At 40.3% G+C, this 26,142-nt stretch overlaps 1 protein-coding gene across 16 annotated transcripts in view; it reads left to right on the top strand.

Annotated features, from left to right (window-relative positions):
• MAPKAP1 (MAPK associated protein 1) overlaps positions 1-26,142 on the top strand; it is a 233,740-nt gene that overhangs the window by 97,937 nt on the left and 109,661 nt on the right. For all 16 annotated transcript variants that reach the window (XM_055541149.1, XM_055541156.1, XM_055541144.1 and 13 more), the window contains one exon: positions 11,997-12,169. In XM_055541149.1, the coding sequence (XP_055397124.1) occupies positions 11,997-12,169 (173 nt within the window). The remainder of the gene's footprint in view (positions 1-11,996; positions 12,170-26,142) is intronic.

Below are 26,142 nucleotides of genomic sequence, written 5' to 3'. Positions count from 1 at the left end.
AGTTCATGGTTCATGTACTGTTGATGCCTAGCTTGGAGAATTTTGAGCATTACTTTGCTAGCGTGTGAGATGAATGCAATTGTGCAGTAGTCTGAGCATTCTTTGGCATTGCGTTTCTTTGAGATTGGAATGAAAACTGACCTTTTTCAGTTCTGTGGCCACTGCTGAGTTTTCCAAATTTGCTGGCATATTGAATGCAGCACTTTGACAGCATCATCTTTCAGGATTTGAAATAGCTTAACTGGAATTCCATCACCTCCACTAACTTTGTTAGTAGTGATGCTTCCTAAGGCCCACTTGACTTCGCATTCCAGGATGTCTGGCTCTAGATGAGTGATCACACCATCATGATTATCTGGGTCGTGAAGATCTTTTTGTTTAGGTCTTCTGTGTATTCTTGCCACCTCTTCTTAATATCTTCTGCTTCTGTTAGGTCCATACCATTTCTGTCCTTTATTGTGCCCATCTTTGCACGAAATATTCCCTTGGTATCTCTAATTTTCTTGAGAACTCTAGTCTAGTTCTTTTTCTTGCTCCTGTTTATAGTTCAACATGTACTTGCAAACTGTTAGATGCAGACTTTCTCAATTGGCTCTTTGCAGTTGTACCATTTTCATAATGTAAAAAAAAAAAAAAACAAACATGTATTTTTTGCTGCAGGCAACCATCTTTCTCTGTCACCAAAGGTGTAGACTTTTTGTGTGGCCTTTGCTTGTTGAGAATAACACCTCTCCCAGTTGTTTCACATGTGCATTTTGAGGATGAAAGTGAATTTTGTAATTGGAGAAATATAAAGCTATTTATTTCCATTTTGTCTGATGTTTTTACATTGTTTGCTAGGAGGTGCGTCAGGGACTTGAATTAATTATAATTACTGAAGAGACATACAGTGATTGGGCAAATAAAGTAGTAAGCCCATTTGTGCCAAGGCCATCTAATTAAATTCTAACTTTGGATAAGCTAGATATGCATGAAAGATTAATTTTAAGAGGTTTTTATGACTTACTAAATTATGATTCAGTGAAATTTTTGAATTATATCATTAAGGAACATTGAGTCTTAAAGTGATAAAGCAGTCATGAACCTACTACAGTATAGAAATTTGTAGGTTTTAAAAAGCTATTCAAAATTAAGGAGATAGCATGGCCTTTAATTTGTATTTTTCAAAGAATCTTTTACTTAATGGTAAAGTCAGTTTGTTTATTTATTTATTTACTTACTTGGCTGCACTGCACAGCCTGCAAAGTCTCAGTTCCCTGACCAGGATTGAACTGTGCTACCTGAATTGGAAGCATGGAGTCTTAACCACTGGACTGCCAGGAAAGTTCCTTAAGTTGTATGTTGACATTTAAAATTTTTGAAACATTTAACCAACTGAAACCCTGCAAGAAATGAATATGATAGGTGCACCTGAATTATCTCCTTCAATATTTATACAATGTTATATTCTCCAAATACTTCACTATCTCTGGAATTAAATTGTCCTTGGGGTACTTGGAGGGTTGTACCAAATTTTCCATGTAATTTAGGAGGGTGATAATGGCTCTACTGTAACCTTTTCTAGTGATACATCATCTAGTAATGGAGCCAAGTATACATTCTCCATTGAGTTTTAATTTTAAAAGTTGATATTAAATCTTAAAAAGACTCATTATATTATGATAATTGATAGAGTTTAAAACATGTAACTCTTCTTTATGGTTTTTAAAAAACCTATTTTTACTTTTAAAGCATATTGATTTTATTATATAAATGATTTAAAAATGAAGAGGTCCCTAAACTTACCCTAGGTGATGGGACTTAGTTCATGCAAATTACCTTTCCCTGATAATATCATCATTATAGAACCCATTGTTTGTATAATTAAATGCAAAGTGCTATGTAACATTAATGATCTAAAGAATCCCACAATGGCTATGAAAATTCAAAATGGACACTTTACATCCCATTATGCTTTAAGATGACTGGATTGTGCTTGTGAAAGCACCTCCTGGTACAGGCTGTAACCATCCTGAGGCTGAATGAGGAAAGAATTCTATGGCTTTTCTCTCATAAATACTGATCTTTCCCTGTTGTCTCCACTTCTCAACCTGGTTTGAAGGGACTTTTTGTTGAAGATCTGCCTGGTCTGAGCAACAGTGTAAGTAACAATATAAGGATTGATTGACACTGTGTGACAGTTTGCACTTCACAGAGAACTCCAACATGCTTTATTTTTGCTTTGTCCAGTGAGTCTTTTGAGATGGAAGTCTCATCTGTGTTTCATGGCTGAGGAAATTGACTTTCAGAGAGGTTATGGGCTTGCCCAAAGTTAGACCACTCAAGGCTGGCAGGGCCAGGGCCAGGTCAGTTCTGTAGACTCTGCAAAGAGGTCCCTAGTGAACATAATCCATGATGGGGAAACCTGGTAGCATCAGGAACTGCTTTCTGAATTTAAGACTTCGAGTAAATGGTCATTATTCCAGATGCCGTATGGGTCAGATCAGATCTGATCAGTTGCTCAGTCGTGTCTGACTCTTTGTGACCCCATGAATCGCAGCACGCCAGGCCTCCCTATCCATCACCAACTCCTGGAGTTCACTGAGACTCACATCCATCGAGTCAGCGATGCCATCTAGCCATCTCATCCTCTGTCGTCCCCTTCTCCTCCTGCCCCCAATCCCTGCCAGCATCAGAGTCTTTTCCAATGAGTCAACTCTTCGCATGAGGTGGCCAAAGTACTGGAGTTTCAGCTTTAGCATCATTCCTTCCAAAGAAATCCCAGGGCTGATCTCCTTCAGAATGGACTGGTTGGATCTCCTTGCAGTCCAAGGGACTCTCACGAGTCTTCTCCAACACCACAGTTCAAAAGCATCAATTCTTTGGCGCGTAGACTTTCTTTTTTTTTCCCTTCATTCCCCTGTCACCCCTTTCCACCATTTTGTAAAATTTCTCACTGGTATTCAAACATGAATAATAGCCGGTCTTTCATTTGGTGTCTTAAAAAAAATTATTCAAGGCTGTTACTCAAATTTCACGTGATAACAGTTTGAAACAATAGTTCTAGGCTTTTTTTTTTTTTTTTTCCCCAAAAGTGGGAAAAGACTGTCAGAGTATCAAAACAAGGAAGATTTATTTTAAATAGAGAAAATCTTTACTTGCAAGCAACAATATCTTTTCTTGTTTTAGGTCCAGGACTGTAATCAAGTCCGACTTTCTGCAACTCCATGGGCTGTAGCCCACCAGGCTCCTCTGTCCATGGAATTCTCCAGGCAAGAATACTGGACTGGGTTGCCATTCCCTTCTCCAGGGGATCTTCCTAACCCAGGGATTGAACCCAGGTCTCCTGCACTACAGGCAGATTCTTTACCATCTGAGCCACCAGGGAAGCCACATATTTATCATAGATGCTATAGAAAGAAAATATCAGAAAATGATCAGCCTAAGAAAAAATAATGGAAATAACATTTTCTATGCTGTCTTGTACTATTTAAAAGGGTTATAGATAGTCTGGCTCATTCCACAGTGTTTAGCAGCTGAGTTGTTTTATTGGAGGTTCTCATATATATATGAAGGGGTGTCTATGGAAATGGACTCCGGTGGCACTAGTGGTAAAGAACCCGCCTGCCAATGCCAGAGACATAAGAGATGCGGGTTCAGTCCCTGGGTCGGGAAGATCCCCTGGAGGCGGGCATGACAACCCACTCCAGTATTCTTGCCTAGAAAATCCCATGGAAGAGGAGCTTGACGGGCTACAGTCCATAGAGTAGCAAAGAGTTGAACATGACTGAAGCGACTTAGCACTATGGAAGTGGAGGTGAAGTTTTTCCAGTTTCCTGAGGTCTGGAACTAAGATCAGTGGCTAAAAGCTGCAGAGAAAGTGTCCCTCAATGTAAAGAAATGTTTTAGCCATCAAAACTGTTTATCTGCAGACTTCAGAGGGTGACAGGGACTTCTTCAGTGGAAGGTGTTCAGGACAGCTCGTAGGACAACCATTTGGTGAAAAATATTTTAAAGGGGATGACCCTTAAATTCCTTGTAGTTTTAAAAGTCTATGAATGGCAATGAAGGTGGTGGTGTTTTTTTTAAGTCTCTGAATTTAAATCTAGGGGAGAAAAAGACAGCTTAATGAAGAACCAGCGTTTGCTGAGCATTTACTATAGACTGGGCAGTGGTAAGTGCTTTACATGCGTAGTCTGATTGAATCCTTTCAACAATTCCATGAAGAGGTACTTTTATAATACACTGTTTCTGTGTGGAAATAGTGACCCAGATAAATAAAATTGTCCAAGGACACACAATAAGTGAGAATTGAACCCAGGTCTTTCTGATTCCACAACTTACACTTTTAATCATACTGCAATGCCTCACTAGCTCCTATTAATAGAATAAGGATCCTGGATGTACCCAGATCAGACCTTGACCTTGTTAAAGAAAGAGTGACAGTTGATGTTCTTAATAATAAAAGCTTAATGTAACCAAGGTTGGTGATTCAGAGGAAATTAATGAGATTTTGTCAGTTTTATTTTAAACTTAACTTGTCAGAAAATACAGTGTCCAGTGACAAACTGTAGGAATGTTTTTGACAAATTAACTTGACTACAGGTGCCAGATCAGGGAAATGTTAATTTAATAGCCTTAAGCATTCCAGATTTATTGAGGATTAAGATAGCACTACAAAGTCAAGCCCCTGGTTCTGAATGGATTTGTCATAGAATTTTATACAAAATCTATTCAGAAGTTCAGTGCCACTATTTTGAATGTAAAAAAGTGAGTTCTTTCCATGAGCTCATAAAGCCAGCATTTGTTGAGAGCAGAATGCTTTAGTCTGGGGTTTTTGTTTCCTCTTCACATAGACCCCTGTTTAATTTCTCGTAGTTGATTAAACTTGGCTTAGGCCAGAAATAGATTCGATTTTGCTTAAAATCCTTTCTGTGATCAAGTGAAGTCCATTAACCATCATCAGTGTAATGATGATCTGAGACCCCTCTCCCAAGTCTGGTATCATGTTAGTGAAGGCTAGGCTGTTGGTAGGGCTTCTCTGGTGGCTCAGATGGTAAAGAATCCACCTGCAATTCAGGAGACCTGGGTTCAATCCCTGGGTTGGAAAGGTCCCCTAGAGGAGGACATGGCAACCCACTCCAGTATTCTTGCCTGGAAAATCCCCATGGACAGAGGAGCCTGGTGGGCTACAGTCCATGGATTCACAAAGAGTCCAACATGACTGACTAAGCACAGGCTGTTGGTAGACTATAGCATCCTTTGGTCCTTGTTGAGGGAGTTAGGGAAGAAGGTACTGGTGGAATGGAACTGCAGCCATTCCTTTTAAGAGAGTTTTAACTTTTGAAGACCACAAATAATCCTTTTATCAATTTGCATCGTTTTTGAGATTGCATCCAAGTACTGCATTTTGGACTCTTTTGGCCAATGGCCATGATGGCTACTCCATTTCTTCTAAGGGATTCCTGCCCACAGTAGTAGATAAAATGGTCATCTGAGTTAAAGTCACCCATTCCAGTCCATTATAGGTCGCTGATTCCTAGAATGTCGACATTCACTCTTGCCATCTCCTGTTTGACCACTTCCAATTTGCCTTGATTCATGGAACTAACATTCCAGGTTCTTATGCAATATTGCTCTTCACAGCATCGGACCTTGCTTCTATCACCAGTCACATCCACAACTGGGTATTGTTTTTGCTTTGGCTCTATCCCTTCATTCTTTCTGGAGTAATTTCTCCACTGATCTCCAGTAGCATATTGGACACCTACTGGCCTGGGGAGTTCCTCTTTCAGTATCCTCTCATTTTGCCTTTTCATACTGTTCATGGGGTTCTCAAGGCAAGAATACTGAAGTGGTTTGCCATTCCCTTCTCCAGTGGACCACATTCTGTCAGACCTCTCCACCATGACCCGCCCATCTTGGGTGGCCCCACAACTCTTAACCTCTGTTCAATATACTTTAGCAATGATACATTGGGACCAGACTGTGAAGGGTATTAACTGTCATGCTAAAGAGCTAGAATGCTAACACTGGGGAGAGCCAGCATTTATTTCTGTGTGACAGGCATGGTCAGTGATTAGAGAAAAATCACTTCAGTAGCAGTGAGAAAATAAAGATTTGGAAAGAGGAGAGATTTTTAGATATAGGGAGATAAGAGACTGCTGCAATGGTCTTGCTGAGAAATGATGAAGCTTGAACTAGGGCAGAAAGATTTGAGAGAGATTTCAGAGACATTTGAAAGGAGTTAAGGTTCTTAGCTTGAGTGATGGAGTAGGTGGTGAGAGCCATAAATGAGATTGAATATGGAATGAGAGAAGCTGAAGGAGGAAATGGGTCTTAGACATGTTGAGTTTGAGATTTGGCTGCACTGACCAGGCTATAATGGACAGGCCGTGTGATGTGAACTCTGAAGTCTAGTTGGTCTTCATCAGTTGCGTTTGTGTTGAGGAATAGTTTGGTTCAAGAATACTTTTCTTTCTGACGCCTGAACCAGGGGCATTTCCCAATTTGGGAGCTGCTCTGGAGAGAGTTGTTCAACTCCAAACTTGTCAGCTCAATGTGTTTCTTACTTTTTATTTCTTTAATAAAAATGACTTAACCCTCCATTGAGAGTGTCTGAGTTCTATTTTCAGCTTGTTTTCCCAACAGCCTGTCAGAGCACTGGCACATAGTGTGTCCCAGATACCTTAGCATGGGCTGCATTTTCAAAAAGTTGGTCCTTTCTCTTACTTGAAGCTCTCTTAAGCTCTGTATAGTAGCTCTTTTTGTCTCCTTTTTGGTCATATAATTATAAATATTTTGTTTGTAATTATAAAAATAATACCATGCTCAGTTTAGAAAATGCAGAAAAATATAAAGCAGAAAATTTAAATGAAACTCTCAAAATCCCATCTCTTAGGGAGAATTCATATTCACTTTTTTGTATATTGGTATAGAAAGTATTGAAATACATTAAGTGTCTTTTCCTTGGGTTAATGGTTCTATTGGATGGAAGGGTAAATTTTTTTTTTTTTAATCTAGGAGGCTTTTTCGAACTGTCTTTAGTCAAGGTTGCTTCTGAGCTCTCATAGTAGCCTGTACTTTCCCTCTTAAAGCTTTTCGCACATTGTACAGTATAGATCTTCAGCAGACCATGAATTTGGTGAAGATCTGCACTGTGTCTTAACTTTGTCTTCAGAGCCCAATATGGTGTTCCAGTGGGTGTTTGTTGAATGCGTGAGAGACTGGGAAGGGTGGAGCTAAACCAGTTTCCCCTGTCTCTGTTGTGACCCCTTCCTTGTGCTCTAGTTACGCCTCCATGTCCCCACTCTGTATTGTGAAACACATAAATTGCCACGCAGTGAAACTGTAAGATACGATCTTTGTTTATTGCTAGTTGCTTTTTAATAGTTAGATGTTAGCTCTTTGGAATATTGCTTGCCTTGATGTGTGATGAATACTTTTAATCCTTTGGTCACCTTTCTTTTTTTAAAATAAGTTAATTACTTTCTATTATGTTGATGGATTGTTTTATGTTTTAGATGATTCTCTCTAAATATTGCAACACAGGGACTATTAGATAGAGCTAACTGCCACCACCTTGAGTTTTTTCTGAAAAGGCTCCTTATTAAAAAATACATAATTTCAAGGTTTGTGCAAGGCATTTTTCCCCAGTCATCAGTGCCTCAAGATGGAATTAGAAGATTAAAAAGATAAAGTGCTTTATTCATTTAATAAGTATGTGCTGTATTTATTCTCATAGTTTTTCACACACTTGCTATTTCACTATGAAATAGAGGGTACCATAGAACTATCTGCTTTCATTTCCTAGACAATGATGACTCCTTGCAGTCAGATGGCAGTGGCAGTAATCTCCGGAGTTGCAGTCCTCCCTGGTTCTCCTTGGCCAGCTCGTTAGAATGCTCCCTCTCGAGGAAACGGCAGTGTTTTGGGCATGTTTTTGAGAAGGAGCAGGAGACAGTTGTCCAGCCTTGGAGAGTGGGGACCGATTCTGTTTAGGATAACTTTAGTGAAAGAAGGTGCTGATGTTTAGAGTGGAGGCTTTGGAGTCAGACAGACATGGATTTGAGTCCTGGCTCTTCACTTCGGTAATGGGATCTTGAGCCGATGACTGTAGCCTTGTAAGCCTTGGTTTTCTCATTTATATTATGAGGGTAATGGTAGAACCCTACCTCTTATAGTGATTGTGAGAATTAAATAACTTAGGCAGACATTTAGCAGAGTTTATTTAACACTTAGCTGTAAATAAATGTTAGCTATTATTATAATAATAGATATTATTAATAGGACTCCTGCAGCATCCATCTTTGGCCTCATGTGACCTTTAATAGACTTGAGTAATAGAAATGGGTCTGATTATAAAACTTAGGCCCTTTCTAGATACTGCACTGCATTTCTAAAGCACTTTATAATTTACAGAGTACATTCACATTTGTCATTTCATTGAATCTTTGTATCTTGAGATACTGTGATTCCTATAGCCCCTCAGTTCCAAGTTCTTCCAAGAAAGGAGGAGGAATAAACAAATAAGAAGGGAGAGCAGTGACAGCAACTAGAGGGTCTGAAAATGAGTTTGAGAAGAGAGTGGTAGGAGGATGTGTAAACCCACTCCAGAAAGATTGCGGCTGTTTTCACTTTAACCTTTTGACTGCCTGACAAAATGACACGTGCTGTTTAGAGACATCTTTGCTAGTCGTTGGAGTTATTACTTCCAAGCTGAAAACTGTGTCTGTGTCTGTGTGCACGCGCGCGCATGTACACATGTGTACATGCATGAGAGAGAGCTTTATGTAGGAGAATTATCTTTTGTATTATTTGTTTTTATAACATAGAGGGAAGACAGTAAAGAAAAAAAAACAACCCTATGGATCTAATATTAGATGCTGGGTTATATGAGAGGTGGAATTTCTCTAAAAATGTTTTCTAAACTGATTTTATGTATTTCCTTACTCTAGTTCTGATATTTTTTTCCACCTTTAGATCGATACAATTGTGTAGAGGATGTTAAAGATGGAACCAGTTGATTGCTCAAGTCCCTCCATCTCTGTCTGCTATCAGGAAACAGGCCCATAGAAGTAGGACGAGTGGGATGGAGGGAAGAAACTAACATTTATTGAGTTCCTACCATGTGTCCCAGTAGGCATTTGAGTCATTCATGCATTCATTCTGTAGTTCAACAGATTTTTTTTGGAGAGTCTACTGTGCACCAGGCACAGTGCTAGCCATTGTGTACAGAGCAGTAAACAAAGCAAACGTTATTATGGCTGCCCTCGTGGACGCTCAGAGGCCAGTGGGGAAGGCATACACTGAAGATGCACATAAATAAATAGGTCCTATCAAATTGTTAAGCCTTCTGAAGGAAACGAACAAGACAAGGGTGAGAGGTTAACTGTGGAAAGGTCTTCTTTCTATAGCATTATCAGTGGAGGTTTCTCCGAGGAGGTGTCGTGTGAGCTGAGCCTTGAATACCAGTAGTAGCAATCCTCACAAGAACTCTCTGATAGACAGCGCATCCTATCGTTATCACCTTATGTACGAGAAAGAGGAAGAGTTAAGTAACCAGCTCCAGGCCTCATGTTAGAGAATGCAAAAGTCATAAGAAGGAGCCTCCTAGATAGATACATGAGTAACACTTGCAGCGGCCTTAAGAGGGGAAGAAGCAGTCAAGGCACACACATTCAGGACATTCCTAGAAGGCCGGTGTAGCTGAAGTAGGTGGGGGAAGAGAGGCAGTCAGGGACGTTGGGGGGTTAGGCAGGGGTCAGATCACGCAGTGCCTTGTCACACACTGCGTGGAGTTTGGATTTCATTCAGAGTATCATAGGAGCCACTCGGTGAAGGAGTTTCAACAGGAGTGTAACATAATCAAATTTGATGATGCAGTTTGGTATCCACAGATTCAACACATTGTGGATCGTGTAGTACTGTAGTCTGTATCAAGTGAAAAAAAAATCACAAGTGGACCCTTGCAGTTCAAATCCATGTATCCAGGGGTCCTCTGCATTTTTCATCTATTGGCAGTACATGAGGGAAGGACGGGGGCTGAAGGTCAAGAGGCACGGTTCGTGGGAAGTTGAGGAGAGAAGCACAAGTGTGCAGTAGTGGTCTCGGGGGGTGCAGGGATACAGCAGGCTTGCTGTATGGCGCTGAGTGTCTGAGTTTTATCATCATAGGATTTAAAGTAAAATCCATCTGTATGGTTACATGATTTTTCTCCAGTGTTTAGCTGAGGAATGCAGAGGGTTGGGGTCATATAAGATTGATGCTCTGCAGACCGTGTCCAGGGGAATAAGAGCGTATTAAAATTGTATTTGTGGAACTTCCCTGGTGGTCCAGTGACCAAGGCTCCACACCCCCAGTGCAGGAGGCCTGGGTTCAATCCCTGTTTGGGGAACTAGATCCCACATGCCACAGCTAAAACATCCAGCTCACGGCAGCAAAGATCCCGTGTGCCGCAGTTAAGACCTGGTGCAGCCAAATAAATAAATAAAAATATTTTAAAAAATCATATCTGCAAAGGAATGATTATAATGGCTATAATGGCTATGTAGTCTGGGGGTGGGGTGTTGGGAAATAAGGGTGACTGATAGATAATTAAGAGGTGGTTCAACAGATTATAGGTTAAAGAATTTGAGGGACTACTTGAATAGGTGAGGTAGAGGTTATTAAAGTGTATTCAGGTTTTAACCTTGTGGTCTAGAGGTTAGGATTCAGCACTTTCACTGCCACGGCCCAGGTTCAGTCCCTGGTCAGGGAACTGAGATATCCCGCAAGGTACGTGGCAAGGCCCAAATTTAAAAACAAACTAATTAATTTAATTAAAAATTTTAAAGTGTATTCAGTGAGTAGGTGTTGGGATATTGGAGTTGTTCTAAATCTCCAGTGTACCCAGTGCAATCAGTGATTTGAAGAGTGGATGAAAAGGCGTTGGGGGTGACGTGGTCTAGGGATTGAGAGCCTTGGGTATTGGACAGATTGTTCTTTTAGAATGATGACAGGAATTGGGGTGGGAAAGACTGACCAAGAACTCAGGCCTTAGTGAGGGAGCAGGATGACCAAAGGCTGGTGGGTAACAGAAACAGAAAGGGAGATGGAGAGGCTGGTGCAGTTGGGGTGGCTTGGGTCTCAAAGGAACAGGGGTTTTTGTTTTTGTAAGAAAGGAGAATTAATAGTTTGGAAATAGCAGGACCAAGAATACCTACTCTGCCTGCTGGCCTTAAAGGTTTGGACGTTAAAAAGAACAAAGCAAAGCAGTCTTCTGGACAATAGAGGAAGTAGTATCCTCATGACTGGCAGGTTTCAATTACGGCAAAGAGGTGGAGGAATGTTTTTTAAAAAGAAGTAATGATTTATGGGGAGTTTGCTGGTTCGTGCAGGAGTTCCAGAGGGGAGTGGAGGGCTTGGGAGAGAGGAGAGAGAGATGTAGGGGAGGGATTAGGGACATGTAGGTCAGTGTGAGTATGGCCGTTAGGGCAGTAATAAGACCAGAGACCCTTGAACTTTAGTTCAGATGAGTGAAGTAAAGAGATGTACTGCATAATGGAGTTAGCCCCCCATTGTCTCCGAGAAAGAAAGCGCTTGGTTCCAGTACTGCTAAATGCTTCCTCAGAGAATATGGTAGCTTACCCAAGGTCTCAGGGAGTGATATAGCAGTTTTCAGGGAGGGCAGCTGATGCCAGGGTCAGTCTGAATAAGCAGCAGAACAAGTCTCCTGACACCAAGCATTAGGTCTGCTCACCACTCTCATTTGTTCATTTTAGTTGTAGTGCTCATTTACCTTACTGCTGGCAGAGCTGGATCCATTTGAGCAGCAGAAAATTCAAAAAAAAAAAAAAAAAAAAAAAAACTCTTAAAACTATAAACAATGTTTCCCCTTCAGGACCACCCCAGGCTCATAAATTGGTCTGTGCCCAAAGAATGAGAGCACAGGTCCTGGATGGCAGTCGTCGTAGCCCAGTGGGGTCTGCGTGACCAGAACTGTGTGCTTTACCCTCACCCGTGTGCTCTGTCCACAGGGTCACGTAGGCACAACAGCGACCAAGAAGATCGATGTCTACCTCCCCCTGCACTCGAGCCAGGACAGACTGCTGCCAATGACGGTGGTGACCATGGCCAGCGCCAGGGTGCAGGACCTCATCGGGCTCATCTGCTGGCAGTACACCAGTGAAGGACGGGAGCCGAAGCTCAAGTAATCCTCCCTTTTCTCAGCTGCTCTGGTTTCTGGCTGTCTCCTGGCCACCCATGCTGCCCTTTGGGCCCGGCCAGTTTTTCTAGGCACTGGCCTGGGAGCCAGATGTCCACACTGATCCAGGGCAGGCTGCTCACCAAATCTTGGGCCTGTGTAACTCAGGCTTGTTACCTGCCAAATAGACCCAAGTTTATGAATCCGGACCCGAGGAAATGCCTTTCCAAACCCTTTTATGATGCTTGCTGATTTTATAAAAGGGGCGTGGATGGTAACGGGAGGGAACTCATGTTTGTTGAGCAGAGATCATGAGATGGACATGGCGCCAGACACTGCATACCTGATTTCTCATTTAATTCTCCTACTTCCTGTGAGGTGAGCATAGCAGTTCTTGTTTAGCAGAGGCGGCGGCTCAGGATCAGAAAGTTGTTCTTTGCTGCCGTTTACACCAGTGCGAGATGACCCAGTCAGAATTTGATTCCCAATCTGTTTGATACCATGATTTTTACATTATTTCCCTTTGATCTGAATTATAGTTTTCTTTGTTATCAGTCAGTGGTCCAGTTTTTCCCTAGACTCCATTCCTCATTAAACTGTTACATTAAAAATGCAGTGCTTGAAAGTAGAGTCTCTGTGCTTGTACACCATAACTTGAAGTTTAAAACGGTTTGCTGCCTTAGTCCTCCCATACTTGAATGTCTTGTCTCACAGGCATCCTCTCCTAGCTTCATGTGCCCTTCCTAGCAGTAGGGCTAAATGTAGTGGATGCCTTCATTTTGGAAATGGATTCTCATGGAGGCGTTTTCTTCTCATTTTGAGTTAGAATGGTCCAGTCTGTTGTGTGTGTGTTTAGGTACATTAAATTTGTACTTTAAATCATTCTTTCAAGTTCTCATTGACAGTGCCTTCCACTTTGCCAGAGTAAATTGTGGATATAACGATAATCCTTATTGTTCCTATGGCAGTAGGAAGCCTTTCCAACCAAGATATCACATAGGCTCAGAAAAGGGTTGAGTCTGGAGCTGTACTCAAGGCTCAGATACAGTGTTGTTCCTTTTCAGCATAAAGTGGAAACAAGCCAGTGCTAGTGACTTTATAAATATTGTCTGAGTTAATGCTTAGAACATTGCTTGATGTGGGAACTGAAACCAAGAGAGGCAAAGGAACTTGCCCCGGGTTACACAGTGAGTTGAGCTGTGGCATACATTTTACAAACAAGGAAACCAAAGCGTGGAGAGGCTAAGTAACTTTTCTATATTACATTGTAAGTGGTAGAACTGGTATTTAACCCAAGAATGTCTTCTTTTTTTTAATTGAATAAATGATTATTTAAATTCTATAGTACTTTCATGGAACTCTGCTCAGTGTTATGTGGCAGTCTGGATGGGAGGGGAGTTTGAGGAAGAATGGATACAGGTATCACAACATTGTTAACCAGCTATACCCCAATTCAAAGTAAAAGTTTAACATAAAAATTAATAAACAAACTCTATAGTGCTGTGCAATTTTAGGGAGTTTCACACATATGATTTCACATAATTCCATAATAACCCTTTCTTTCCCTTCCCCTATATTGCCCTCTCTTCCTTCTCCCCACTGGTAACTACTGTTTTGTTCTCTGTGTCTGTAAATCTGCTTCTTTCTTGTTTTGTTATGTTTTTTAGATTTCACATATAATGATGGCATATGATGATGGCAGAGTATTTGTCTTTATCTGACTTATTTCACTTAGCATAATGCCCTCCAAGTCCATTTATGTTGCTACAAATGTCAAATTTTATTCTTTTTATGGCTGAGTAGTTTTCCATTGCGGCTTCCCTAGTGGTTCAGTTGGTAAAGAATCCACCTGCAGTGCAGGAGACTGCCTGCGATACAGGAGACCCAGGTTGGATTCCTGGGTGGGGAAGATCCCCTAGAGCAGAAAATGGCAGCTCACTCCAGTATTCTTGCCTGGAGAATCCCATAGACAGAGGAGCCTGGCGGGCTACAGATCATGGGGTCACAAAGAGTTGGACACGACTGAAGCAACTTAACACACACGTGGTAAGATGACGTTGAGCATCTTTACATATGCTTATTTGACATCTGTCTTATTTTATGAGCTCTCTGTCCAGGTCTTTTGCATATATTTTAGTCAGGTTATTTTCTTCCTGTTGAGTTAATTTTAAGAGTTCTTTGTATATTTATCAGATGTGTTTCTTGTAAAGACTTTTCTCCCAATCTGTGGCTCATGTTTTTATTCTCTTAACAGCAATTTTGGCAGAGCTGAAGTTTTCAGTGTTAATGAACTCCAGGTTATCAAATTTTTCATAGATTGTGCTTTCGGTTTTACAGCTAAAAAGTCATCACCAAACCTAAGGTTACCTGCTTTTTCTCCTGTGTTATCTTTTAGAAGTTTCATAGTTTTGTGCTTTACATTTAGGTGTGTGATCCATTTAGAGTTAATTTTTGTGACACATGTAAGGTCTGTATCAGGAATTCTTTTTTTTTTTTTTTCATCTTAATATCCAGTTGAAAACCCATCCTTTCTGCATTGAGTTGCCTTTGCTGCTTTGTCAAAGATCAGTTGACTGAATTTCTGTGGGTCTATTTCTGGCCTATAAGATTTTTTAAAAACATTCCTTAATTTATATTTCTCTGTCAGATTTGAGTGAAACACTATCTTTTTAGGAGCACCCATTTGTAAAAGAAAAATAAAATTCAGTGAGGTTTCACCCTGTCAAGAGCTTGAGATGGGAAATATGAACTTGTTCTTGACACAAAACCATGTTTATCTTACTTGATAGATAATTTTAAAGATTTATATGAATAATTTTGAATAGTCTTATTTTTTATGCAATTTTTATTTTTTTGTCATATATTATGACTCTGTTGTACACCAGAATGGCCATTCCTTGCCTTCTTCTTTTCACTTGTCCCTTAGACATTCAACATATCTCACTGGTCTCTAAATTCTGTTGCCCTTCATTAGGCTATTGGCAGATGAAGTACTGAAAACTTGAAAGATTTTGCTGTAGTATACAGAGCTGGATTAGTGTATTTTGGAGCATTCTCTCAGTGTTCAGTGGGTGAAAGAAGTTTCTGTCTGTGGAGCAGTCCTGTTCAAATGAAATACAATGCAATTACCTCACACCTGTGAGAATGACTGGCATCAAAAAGACAAGATAACAAGTGTTGGGGAGGCCGTGGAGAAAAGGGAGCCCTTGTGACTGTTGGTTGGGATGTAAATTGGTACAGGCACTATGGAAAACAATATAGAGAGGTTCCTCAGAAAATTAAAAATAAAACTTCTATATGATCCAGCAATCCCACTTCTGAGTATATATCCATAAGAAATGCAAACAGGATCTCAAAGAGATACCTGCACTGCCTAGTTCATTGCAGCATTATTCACTATAGCCAAGACAAGGAAACCACCTAAGAGCTCATCTGTGAATGAATGGATAAAGATGGCGTGGTGCGTGTATGCACACAGTGGAATACTACGCAGGCATGAGAAAGAAGGAGATCCTGCTATTTTCAACAATAGAGATGGATCTCAAGGACATGATACTAAATGAGATAAGTCAGACAGAGAAAGACAAATACTGTGTGATATCACTTAAGGTGGAATTTAGAAAAGTGAACTCATAGAAACAGAGATTAGAATGGTGGTTTCCAGGGGCTAGGGGATGAGGAAAATGGGGAGATGTTGGTCAAAGGTTATAAACTTTCAGTTGGAAGTTCTTGGGATCAAAGTACAGTGAAGTTCAGAAGTGTCAGTTCAGTTCAGCCTCTCACTCCTTTCCAACTCTTTGCGACCCCATGGACTGCAGCACCGCCAGGCTTTGCTGTCCATCACCAACTCCTGGAGCTTGCTCAAATTCATGTCCATTGAGTCAGTGATTCCACCCAGCCGTATCATCCTCTGTCGTCCCCTTCTCCTGCCTTCAGGCTTTCCCAGCATCAGGGTCTTTTCCACTGAATCAGTTCTTCACATCAGGTAGCCAAAGTATTGGAGTTTCAGCTTCAGCATCACTCCTTCCAATGAATATTCAGGACTGATTTCTTTTAGGATGGACTGGTTTGATCTCCTTGCAGTCCAAGGGACTCTCAAGAGTCTTCTCCAACACCACAGTTCAAAAGCATCAATTCTTCAGCACTCAGCTTTCTTTATGGTCCAATTCCACATCCATACATGACCAATGGAAAAACCTAGCTTTGACTAGATGGACCTTTGTCAGCCAAGTAATGTCTCTGCTTTTTAATGTTGCCTGGCCTTTTCTTCCAGGCAGCAAGCGTCTTTTAATTTCATGGCTGCAGTCACCATCGGCAGTGATTTTGGAGCCCAAGAAAATAAAGTCTGTCACTCTTTCCATTGTTTCCCCATCTATTTGCCATGAAGTGATGGGACCAGATGCTATGATCTTTGTTTTTTGAATGTTGAGTTTTAAGCCAGTTTTTTCCCCTCTCCTCTTTCACTTTCATCAAGAGGCTCTTTAGTTCCTCTATGCTTTCTCCCATAAAGGTAGTGTCATCTGCATATCTGAGATTATTGATATTTCTCCCAGCAATCTTGATTCCAGCTTGTGCTTCATCCAGCCCGGCATTTCACATGATGTACTCTGCAAGCAGGGTGACGATATACAGCCTCGACATACTCCTTTCCCAATTTGGAACCACTCTATTGTTTCATGTCTGTTCTAACTGTTGCTTCTTTTCCTGCATACAGATTTCTCAAGAGGCAGGTCAGGTGGTCTGGTATTTCCATCTCCTGAAGAATTTTCCACAGTTTGTTATGATTCACACAGTCAAAGGCTTTGGCATAGTCAATAAGCAGAAATAGATGTTTTTCTGGAACTCTCTTGCTTTTTCGATGACCCAGCGGATGTTGGCAATTTAATCTCTGGTTCCTCTGCGTTTTCTAAAACCAGCTTGAACATCTGGAAGTTCACGGTTCACATATTGCTGAAGCCTGGCTTAGAGAATTTTGAGCATTACTTTACTAGCGTGTGAGATGAGTGCAATTGTGCGGTAGTTTAAACATTCTTTGGCGTTGCCTTTCTTTGGGATTGGAATGAAAACTGACCTTTTCCAGTCCTGTGGCCACTGCTGAGTTTTGCAAATTTGCTGGCGTATTGAGTGCAGCACTTTCACAGCATCATCTTTCAGGATTTGAAAGAGCTCAACTGGAATTCCATCACCTCCACTAGCTTTGTAGAGATGCTTTCTAAGGCCCACTTGACTTCACATTTCAGGATGTCTGGCTCTAGGTGAGTGATCACGGCATCGTGATTATCTTGGTCGTGAAGATCTTTTTTGTACAGTTCTGTGTATTTTTGCCACCTCTTCTTAATATCTTCTGCTTCTGTTAGGTCCATACCGTTTCTGTCCTTTATCATGTCCATCTTTGCATGAAATGTTCCCTTGGTATCTCTAGTTTTCTTGAAGAGATCTCTAGTCTTTCCCATTCTATTGTTTTCCTCTATTTTTTTGCATTGATCACTGAGGAAGTCTTTCTTATTTCTTCTCACTATTCTTTTGACCTCTGCATTCAGATGGGTATATCTTTCCTTTTCTCCTTTGCCTTTTGCTTCTCTTCTTTTCTTAGCTATTTGTAAGTCCTCCGACAACTATTTTGCCTTTCTGCATTTCTTTATCTTGGAGAAGGTCTTGATCCCTGCCTCTTGTACAGTGTCATGAACCTCTGTCCATAGTTCTTCAGGCAGTCTATCAGATCTAATCCCTTGAATCTATTTGTTACTTCCACTGCATAATCGTAAGGAATTTGATTTATGTCATACCTGGATGGTCTGATGGTTTTCTGTACTTTCTTCAATTTAAGTCTGAATTTAGCAATAAGGAGTTCATGATCTGAGCCACAATGTGCTCCCGATCTTGTTTCTGCTTACTGTATAGAGCTTCTCCATCTTCAACTGCAAAGAATATGATCAATGTGATTTTGGTATTGACCATCTAGTAATGTCCATGTGTAGAGTCATCTCTTCTGTTGTTGGAAGAGGGCATTTGCTATGACCAGCGTGTTCTTTTGGCAAAACTCTCTGAGCCTTTGCCCTGCTTCATTTGTACTCCAAGGCCAGACTTGCCTGTTACTCCAGGTATCTCTTGACTTCCTACGTTTGCATTCCAGTCTCTTATGATGAAAAGGACATCTTTTTTTGGTGTTAGTTCTAGAAGGTCTTGTAGGTCATCATAGAACCGTCCAACTTCAGCTTCTTTGGCATTAGTGGTTGGGGCATAGACTTGAATTACTGTGATATTGAATGGTTTGCCTTGTAAATGAACAGAGATCATTCTGTCATTTTTGAGATTGCACCCAAATACTGCATTCGGGACTCTCTTGTTGACTATGAGAGCTACTCCATTTCTTCTAAGGGATTCTTGTCCACAGTAGTAGATATAATGGTCATTTGAGTTAAATTCACCCATTCCGGTCCATTTTAGATTCCTGAAATGTTAGTGTTCACTCTTGTCATCTCCTGTTTGACCACTTCCTGTTTGCCTTGATTCATGGACCTAACATTTAGGTTCCTTTTGTGATATTGTTCTTTACAGCCTCAGACTTTATTTCCATCGCCAGTCACAACTGGGTGTTATTATCGCTTTGACTCTGTCTCTTCCTTCTTTCTGGAGTTATTTCATTTTTCATTCTTTCATCTTCATTCTTTCTGGAGTCAGTCTTTCTGAGAAGTCTATAAGAGTCCCAAATGTTCTGCCCATGATGGAGGTACTAGCTAATGCTACTTGGTAGTAATCATTTGGTAATATGTGAGGATGTCAAAGCAATTCAGTTCAGTTGTTCAGTTGTGTCCAACTCTTTCCAACCCCATGAATTGCAGCACGCCTCCCTGTCCATCACCAACTCCCAGAGTTTACCCAAACTCATGTCCATCGAGTCGGTGATGCCATCCAACCATCTCATCCTCTGTCATCCCCTTCTCCTCCTGCCCCCTATCTCTCCCAGCATCAGGGTCTTTTCCAGTGAGTCAACTCTTCGCATGAGGTGGCCAAAGTACTGGAGTTTCAGCTTCAGCATCAGTCCTTCCAGTGAACACCCACGACTGATCTCCTTTAGGATGGACTGGTTGGATCTCCTTGCAGTCCAAGGGACTCTCAAGAGTCTTCTCCAACACCACACTTCAAAAGCATCAATTCTTCGGCACTCAGCTGTCTTCACAGTCCAACTCTCACATCCATACATGACCACTGGAAAAACATGTTGCATGTCAATTATATTTTAATAAAGCCGAAAAAATATATAATACAAGCTCCAAATGTAAGCCACATTTACAATTTTAATTTTCTAGTAATCACATATTTAAAACGTTTCCAAGAAGTGAAATTAATTTTCATAATATGGTTTATCTAACCCTTATAGGAATTATTATCATTTCAATATGTAATTGATATAAAAATTATTAATGACATGTTTTTGTTATTTTTTGGATCATGTTTTCAATATCTAGTGTTTATATGCTATTTACAGCACAGCTCAGTTCAGACTAGCCACATTTCCAAGAGGCTTCCCCGGTGACTCAGAGGTAAAGAATCCCAACTGCCAATGCAGGAAGCTCAAGAGAGGTGGGTTTGATCCATGGGTCAGGAAGATTCCCCTGGAGGAGGAAATGGCAGTCCACTCCAGTATTCTTGCCTGGAAAATTCCGTGCACTGAGGAATCTGGCAGGCTACGGTCTGTGGGGTCGCAAAGAGTTTGACACAACTGAGTACACGCACACACACGCATTATAAGGGCTCAGTAACCACAAGTTTGGAAAGTGCAGCTGTAGAGTATAGCAACACATGATACAGCCACACAACGGATTTTACTGTGGATTCAGTTTATTCTCATGTAAACTCAGCTACCTAGAGTCCTTAGGAAACTTGGTGGACCTTGTAGATAGATGAGGTTTATCTCATTCAGTATTGATGTTTCTTAATTTTTGTAATTTTTAATAGAAGCTCTCTAACCTGTAGTAACATTTTCATCTGCCTTCTTAATCAGTATATAACGTAGTGGTCAGGGTATGGGATTCAAAGCCATTGTCTGGGTTTGCGTTCTGGCACTGACCATCAGGGTGATCTTGGATGAATTACTTCAGCCTGTGCTTTCCTATGTGTAAAACAAGGATAGGAACTTCCTATCTGGGTAGTTATAAAATTAAAATGAGAAAATACATGGCACCTGCTCCATAAATGTTTGTTTCTGTTGTTGCTAAATACTGTAACTCCAGCAGCTAGTATTGCAACCAATACTAGTGTTAATTCAGCAGTAATAGCATATTTTAGCCCTTTTCTGATAGCTCATGTAATTGTACCATGCTGTGAAACACTGATGCCCTCATGGGCTTATCAAAGTATCTAGGGACAGTTGACTTTATATTGTATGTTTTCTGACAACTTTGCAGTTTGAATTCTTTATACTCCCTATCCCTCGCCGCTTTCTTTTTTTTGTGTCTGCATCTCCACCATGGTGTATGTACTCTTCTCCCATTTCTTGATTGCTGCTTCTAATTTATACTCCTTAGAGTCATCACAGAGAACCCTTTACCTAAATAATAACAGCCTGACGCGCCATTCCCATTTTGACCCCCAGCTATGCTCCCACATGTTCTAACACATCACATTCTTTAACTGGCAGCTTCTTGACATACAGCTTCTGCTTCTACCATTTCCTTAGAAACGTCTTTCTCACTCTTCTCTTGATACCCTGCTTAATCTCAAAGACTTAAGTCCCTCATCATTTCTTCATTTGGCAAATATTTATGGAGTTCCAGACCCTGGGTATCAAGGATAAAATGGAGAACAAGAGAAATGCAATTGCTGCACTCAAAAAATTTACAGTTTGGTGGGGAAGAAGAAATTATCAAGTGTAATAGCACTTTGTAACTGGCTCATTTCACTTATCATTTGTATTCATTCATGCATTCAGTAAATATTTATTGAGTGTTTGCTATATACCAGGCATTTTGCTGGGTGTACAGTGGTGAGTGAAATAAGATACGGGTTCTCTTCCATGAATTCCACAAGCTAGTGAAGGAAATGGGCACATAATTCAAATAATTAAACCAAATTATGTTTGCTTAGAAGCTGACTTAAGTGCTCTGCAGGGAAGGAATGCCACTGTGAGAGCATCACCTGGGAACCAGGGGTGTGGGGGAAGTGGGGGAGTTCCCTCAGAAAGTGAGGCCCAAGGCATTTGGCAGATGGAACGGTTTGGCAGCGATGCTGTGGCAGGAGGAAGCGTGTAGTGGTCAGGGGACTTGAAGACACAGCAATAGAAAGTGACCCAGAGGGAGCCCAGACAGAACTATATGAAGGTCTTGTTTCTGCTTAAAAATTAGTGGGTATTTTCTCCCTAGAACTTTACCAGGGAATTTAGATTTAACTATTCCTGTCTGAGGTTGCTGTGGTTTGACAAGTCTTATGATGTTATTTATCAGTTTTACTTTCCATTTATGGGGGATGTGTTTTGGAGAAAAGGAAATCTTGGGAGTCTTAAAAATCTTTAACTCTGACTTCAAAGAGCTGAACTTCTGACTTCAAAGAGATGAACTTCTGAGCTGCAACCATCAGAATCTTTTTCTCTCTTGCTAATGCCTGACATACTCTTAATATTGATTCTCACCAAACTGAACAGCAAAGCTCAAGTATTGAGCATTCTAGATATTTCAGAATCGTGCATTATTTCATTTTTCATTTGAAAAGAGCAAACATTAGTCTGTCTCATGATCATACTTTAGTGTGTTTTGTATTTTCTGAAGATAAGAAATGAATTTCTACATTTGGTAGAAATCTGTGGTGCTCCCTGGAATGCTCCTGAATTTTCATTTATGAACTAAATGCCATCTATTTATGGGCTTACGGCTTCTGTCTCTTCATAAAAGCCATACTGCCGTTTGAACATAAAGTGAATGTCGGTCACCAATTCAGTGAGATAAAATTTTGTACTGAAAAATTTAGCTTTATTTGATAAGATATGAATAAGTGAAATTCATTTAATTGTACTCATTAAAGCTTTGGAGATAAATATTTCCCCCCAAAGGATCTCTTTTTGACAGCAGGCTCCATTTTACATCCGTTCATTATTTAAACTTTGATTCCTCTTTCAAACTCAATGGTACTTCAAAGGACCTGCTCTATCCATGTCAACCCAGCTCTTAAAATTGAGCCTCTTATTGTAGATCCAGTTGTCCTATACTTGTTTGTGAGTGTTTTGACCATTCTTCTCCCTCTGGTAGGGAGGGAGACACAAGACTCTTGATAGATAGTTAGTTCATCTTCTGTGTAATCAGAAACTTAAATGTGGTAGAAGAAATTTTGGCAAAATGAGAATCCTTCTCCATGCCAGGCACTGTGCAGTTAATTATGTCATTTAATCCTTATCAGGCCCTGTTGCAGTCGTTGTGGTTATTTCCTCCTTAATTCCAAAACCTGGTAGAGTAAATGACCACACGTGTGAATCAGGCTGGCTATGCTCAGAGGCTCTAGGACGAATGATTTTCTCTTTGTAGTGAAGTGAGAGGATTGCCCAGCCTTCTTTGTCTTGTTCCATATTTCTAAATTGTCCACAGTAAGAATGTGTTACCCTTATCAAAAATTTAGTTAAGTATTTTATAAAGAAGGGCTTCCCTTGTGGCTCAGCTGGTAAAGAATCTGCCTGCAATGCAGGAGACCTTGGTTTAATTCCTGGGTTGGGAAGATCCCCTGGAAAAGGGAAAGGCTACCCACTCCAGTATTCTGACCTGGAGAATTCCATGGATTTTATAAAGAAAGGAAAATGAAAGTTATACATATATATTGTGGGACATTTGGAAATTATAGAAAGTTAGAAAAAAGTGCTCACTGCTTGAATGTTAACATAATCTTTATAAACATTTTGGTCCCTTCTAGTCTTTTTATATGTATGTAATTGAACATTTTTATATAGTTGTAATAATTTCTTATTGTGTTTTTTTTTTTCTCCATAAGAAAACTGAGATGCCGGTACTCACATCTTGATTAACTGTAAGAATGCCTCTTTTGTTTTCTCTTTCTCCTGGGCCTTCTTCCTTGTCTTGAATTGCAATCTCTACACATGTGCATTGCCTTGAAAACCCCATTTGGCTAACAGATACCAGTGTGACCAGCAAGAAAAAGAAAGCCTTATTACTTCTCCTCTTCTCATTAACATACACATCATTAATAATACCCACTATGTTTTTTTCATGGGTAGAGTGATTCAGTCTACACATTCATATATTCATTCATTTAACAAATATTTGTTAAGTACCTTATAAATGCCAGCCATTTTACTCTTTTTTTTTTCTTTTCATTTTACTCTTAAGTGAGAATGCAGAGACAGTAGAATCCTTGCTCTTTAGGAGAACATAGATGTATAAATAAGAAAAAGAGCAGTATGGTAAGTTATATGCAGGAGTAACAGCCAAGTTCTGTAAGAACTCAGGGGAGAATAACTTGAGATCCAAATGATTCTCCTAAGGAAATCAAAGAAAGCCTGTTATGAGTAAGAAAATGGAACTCAGACAGATTTGGCCACATAGCTCATTCTTGTTTGTGTTAGCATTAAAACCAGATCTGACTGGAAAACCCCTCTTCCTTCCACCAAACTGTCATGAAGAGGTGCACCATTTTCATCGTCTTGAAAGCTCTAGATATCTATAGTTGGCATATTTCTGAGTCAAGGACCTAAAGCTGCCTCTCTTTTTCTCTCCCCACTTCAAAATGCCACTAAATTCTAAAGTGATCAAAGTGTAATGAAAGAGAAGTAAGGAGACCTGAGTTCTCTGGAAACCGATTTTGCCACCATTTAATTAGGTGATCATGGCACCTTATTCTTCTTTGAAATAGGCATCTGTTTCTTATTTGTAAAAGCGAGGAGGTTGAAATAAATCTCTCTAAGCTTCTAATGTTTTATAAATACGTGTCGTGGTTTCCTTTTCCTTTTAGTGTATGTAGCATTTCTGTAAGTTTGTCGGAACAAGGACCTTGGGAAATCTTGACACGCCATGGCGTTGGCAGAGGGGTAGATGGGAGTGAAGAGTGAGGGCTCTTGACTGCCTAAGTTTGAATCTCAGCTCTGTCTCTTACCTGCTGTTTAATCTTGAACAAACCACTTAACCTCACTGAGCCTCAGTTTTGTAATTTGTAAAATAGTAATAATAACTCACACAGTTGGTAGGAAGACAGAGTGAGCTCATGTATCTAAAGCACTTTGCACAGTGTCTGGCACATAGTACTCGGTGAATGTAGCCAATGATACCAGTGGCTGTTGTACGGGTACTAATTTGGAGTCCTAAAGCAGTTTTAGAAGTCAGAATACCACAGTAGCTTCTTTTATTCATGATTCCTGTGTACAGGCACAGAGAAACCAATACCCATGGCTAGCATATGGAATTTTAGTCATTTCCCCCCTTATATGTTCAATTACGGGTTTGGTAGGGGAGCCCTGTTTACTGCTAAACTTTGATGATGACCCAGAGAAGACTTCCATTAATTTGTAAAACTGGGTGAACCATTCATTCTTTTCCTTGCTGTGTTCCCAGTGCTCAGGACAGACTATAGCATAGCCTAGGCATTTCAGTTGCTTTTTGAATGAATACATGGTATCACACTTTATATTCAAGAACTGGGGGAGAAGAGCACTTGGCGCAGTGAGTCTTTTGGCTTTCAGAGCTTAGCCTGTGACATTTGCCGAGTTTGTTTTGAGGGGGTTTGGGGGCGTCCCATGACAATCAAAGCAGAATTCTTCTGATACCAATGATTGGCTTTCCGCTTTGATCAATAGACTTATTATTTGCCCTTGAAACCTCTGTGGTGCTAGGGACTCACAGACATTCCTCAGGATGATTTACACAGCAGTGAATAATCTGCTGTCCATCGCTGGCTTCATCAGTGTCTTCCCTGTTCATAAACTCCCCGAGGCTCAGCGGGCCCCAAGGCTAGAGCGCAGCAGACACATTCACCCCAGTTGGCACATAGAGCATGCCGCCCAGTTTCACTGCTGCTTTGTTGCTCCAGTATGCACCCACGATTTGTCTTCAGGGTTGACCTAACTGTTGAAGTTATTTTCCATCAGACTTTATTATCATTACTACCACTTATTTTTCTACCTCTGTTATATGCTAGGCACTACATATATCATCTCATCGAAACTTCACAGCCACATCTGGTTAATTGTACCGTTTTTGTAGAAGTGGAATGTGAAGGAGATGAAGCTTATTCTCTGAACTCACATAGCCCACGAGCAATGCGGCTTCAGTTTAAACTCAAGTCTCTTTGGACACAAAGCCCTTAGCTATTACCCTATGATATTTTCCTCATCCGAAGGGCTTTTTTCTGCTTCTGCAAGTGTTTTGTGTTGAAGTTGGTGACCTTCTGCAAAGATTGGTAAGTTTCCCATACCACTCAGAGATGAATTTAAAAAAATTTTAACAGCATTGCAAACACATGAAATTTATAGTGACAAACATAGCCAGATTACTTTCTTGTTATCCATCCATTGAGTAAATTTACAGTTCCCATTAATTTTAATCTGTCCTTATTACCTGTTTTATATAATAAATATCTCTCAGTCATGACAGACTGAGTATAGATCACCTGAAGTAGGCTCTCTCTCAATAAGCAGAGTTGCAGCTAAAGATTTGTGCATTAATTGGGAAAATTGCAAATCAGGTAGTCAGTGAAATAATTCATTGTCACATCCAATCAATAAACTTTGTAAATCAACTCATTTAATTCAAAAAATGATCTATATAGATCAAGCAACCAATTAAACAATTAGCATACACTTTGCAATTAATTAATTTAAGCATCAATCATATCATTTAAACTCCAAATTTAAGCCACAGAATTTAGGCGCCTACCTCCTTGTGAACTATTAGGTTCAAATTCTCAGTGCTAGCAGATGTGCAATTTCACGATTGAACTTTGGTGCAGGGTATCTTCAAGTGTTTTAGTTATTTCAGTGTTAAATTTTC

Source organism: Bubalus kerabau, chromosome 11 (assembly GCF_029407905.1).
Source record: "Bubalus kerabau isolate K-KA32 ecotype Philippines breed swamp buffalo chromosome 11, PCC_UOA_SB_1v2, whole genome shotgun sequence".
Lineage (NCBI taxonomy): Eukaryota > Metazoa > Chordata > Mammalia > Artiodactyla > Bovidae > Bubalus > Bubalus kerabau.
Note: the sequence above shows the minus strand (reverse complement) of the source record. Positions and strands in the feature narration are given on the sequence as shown.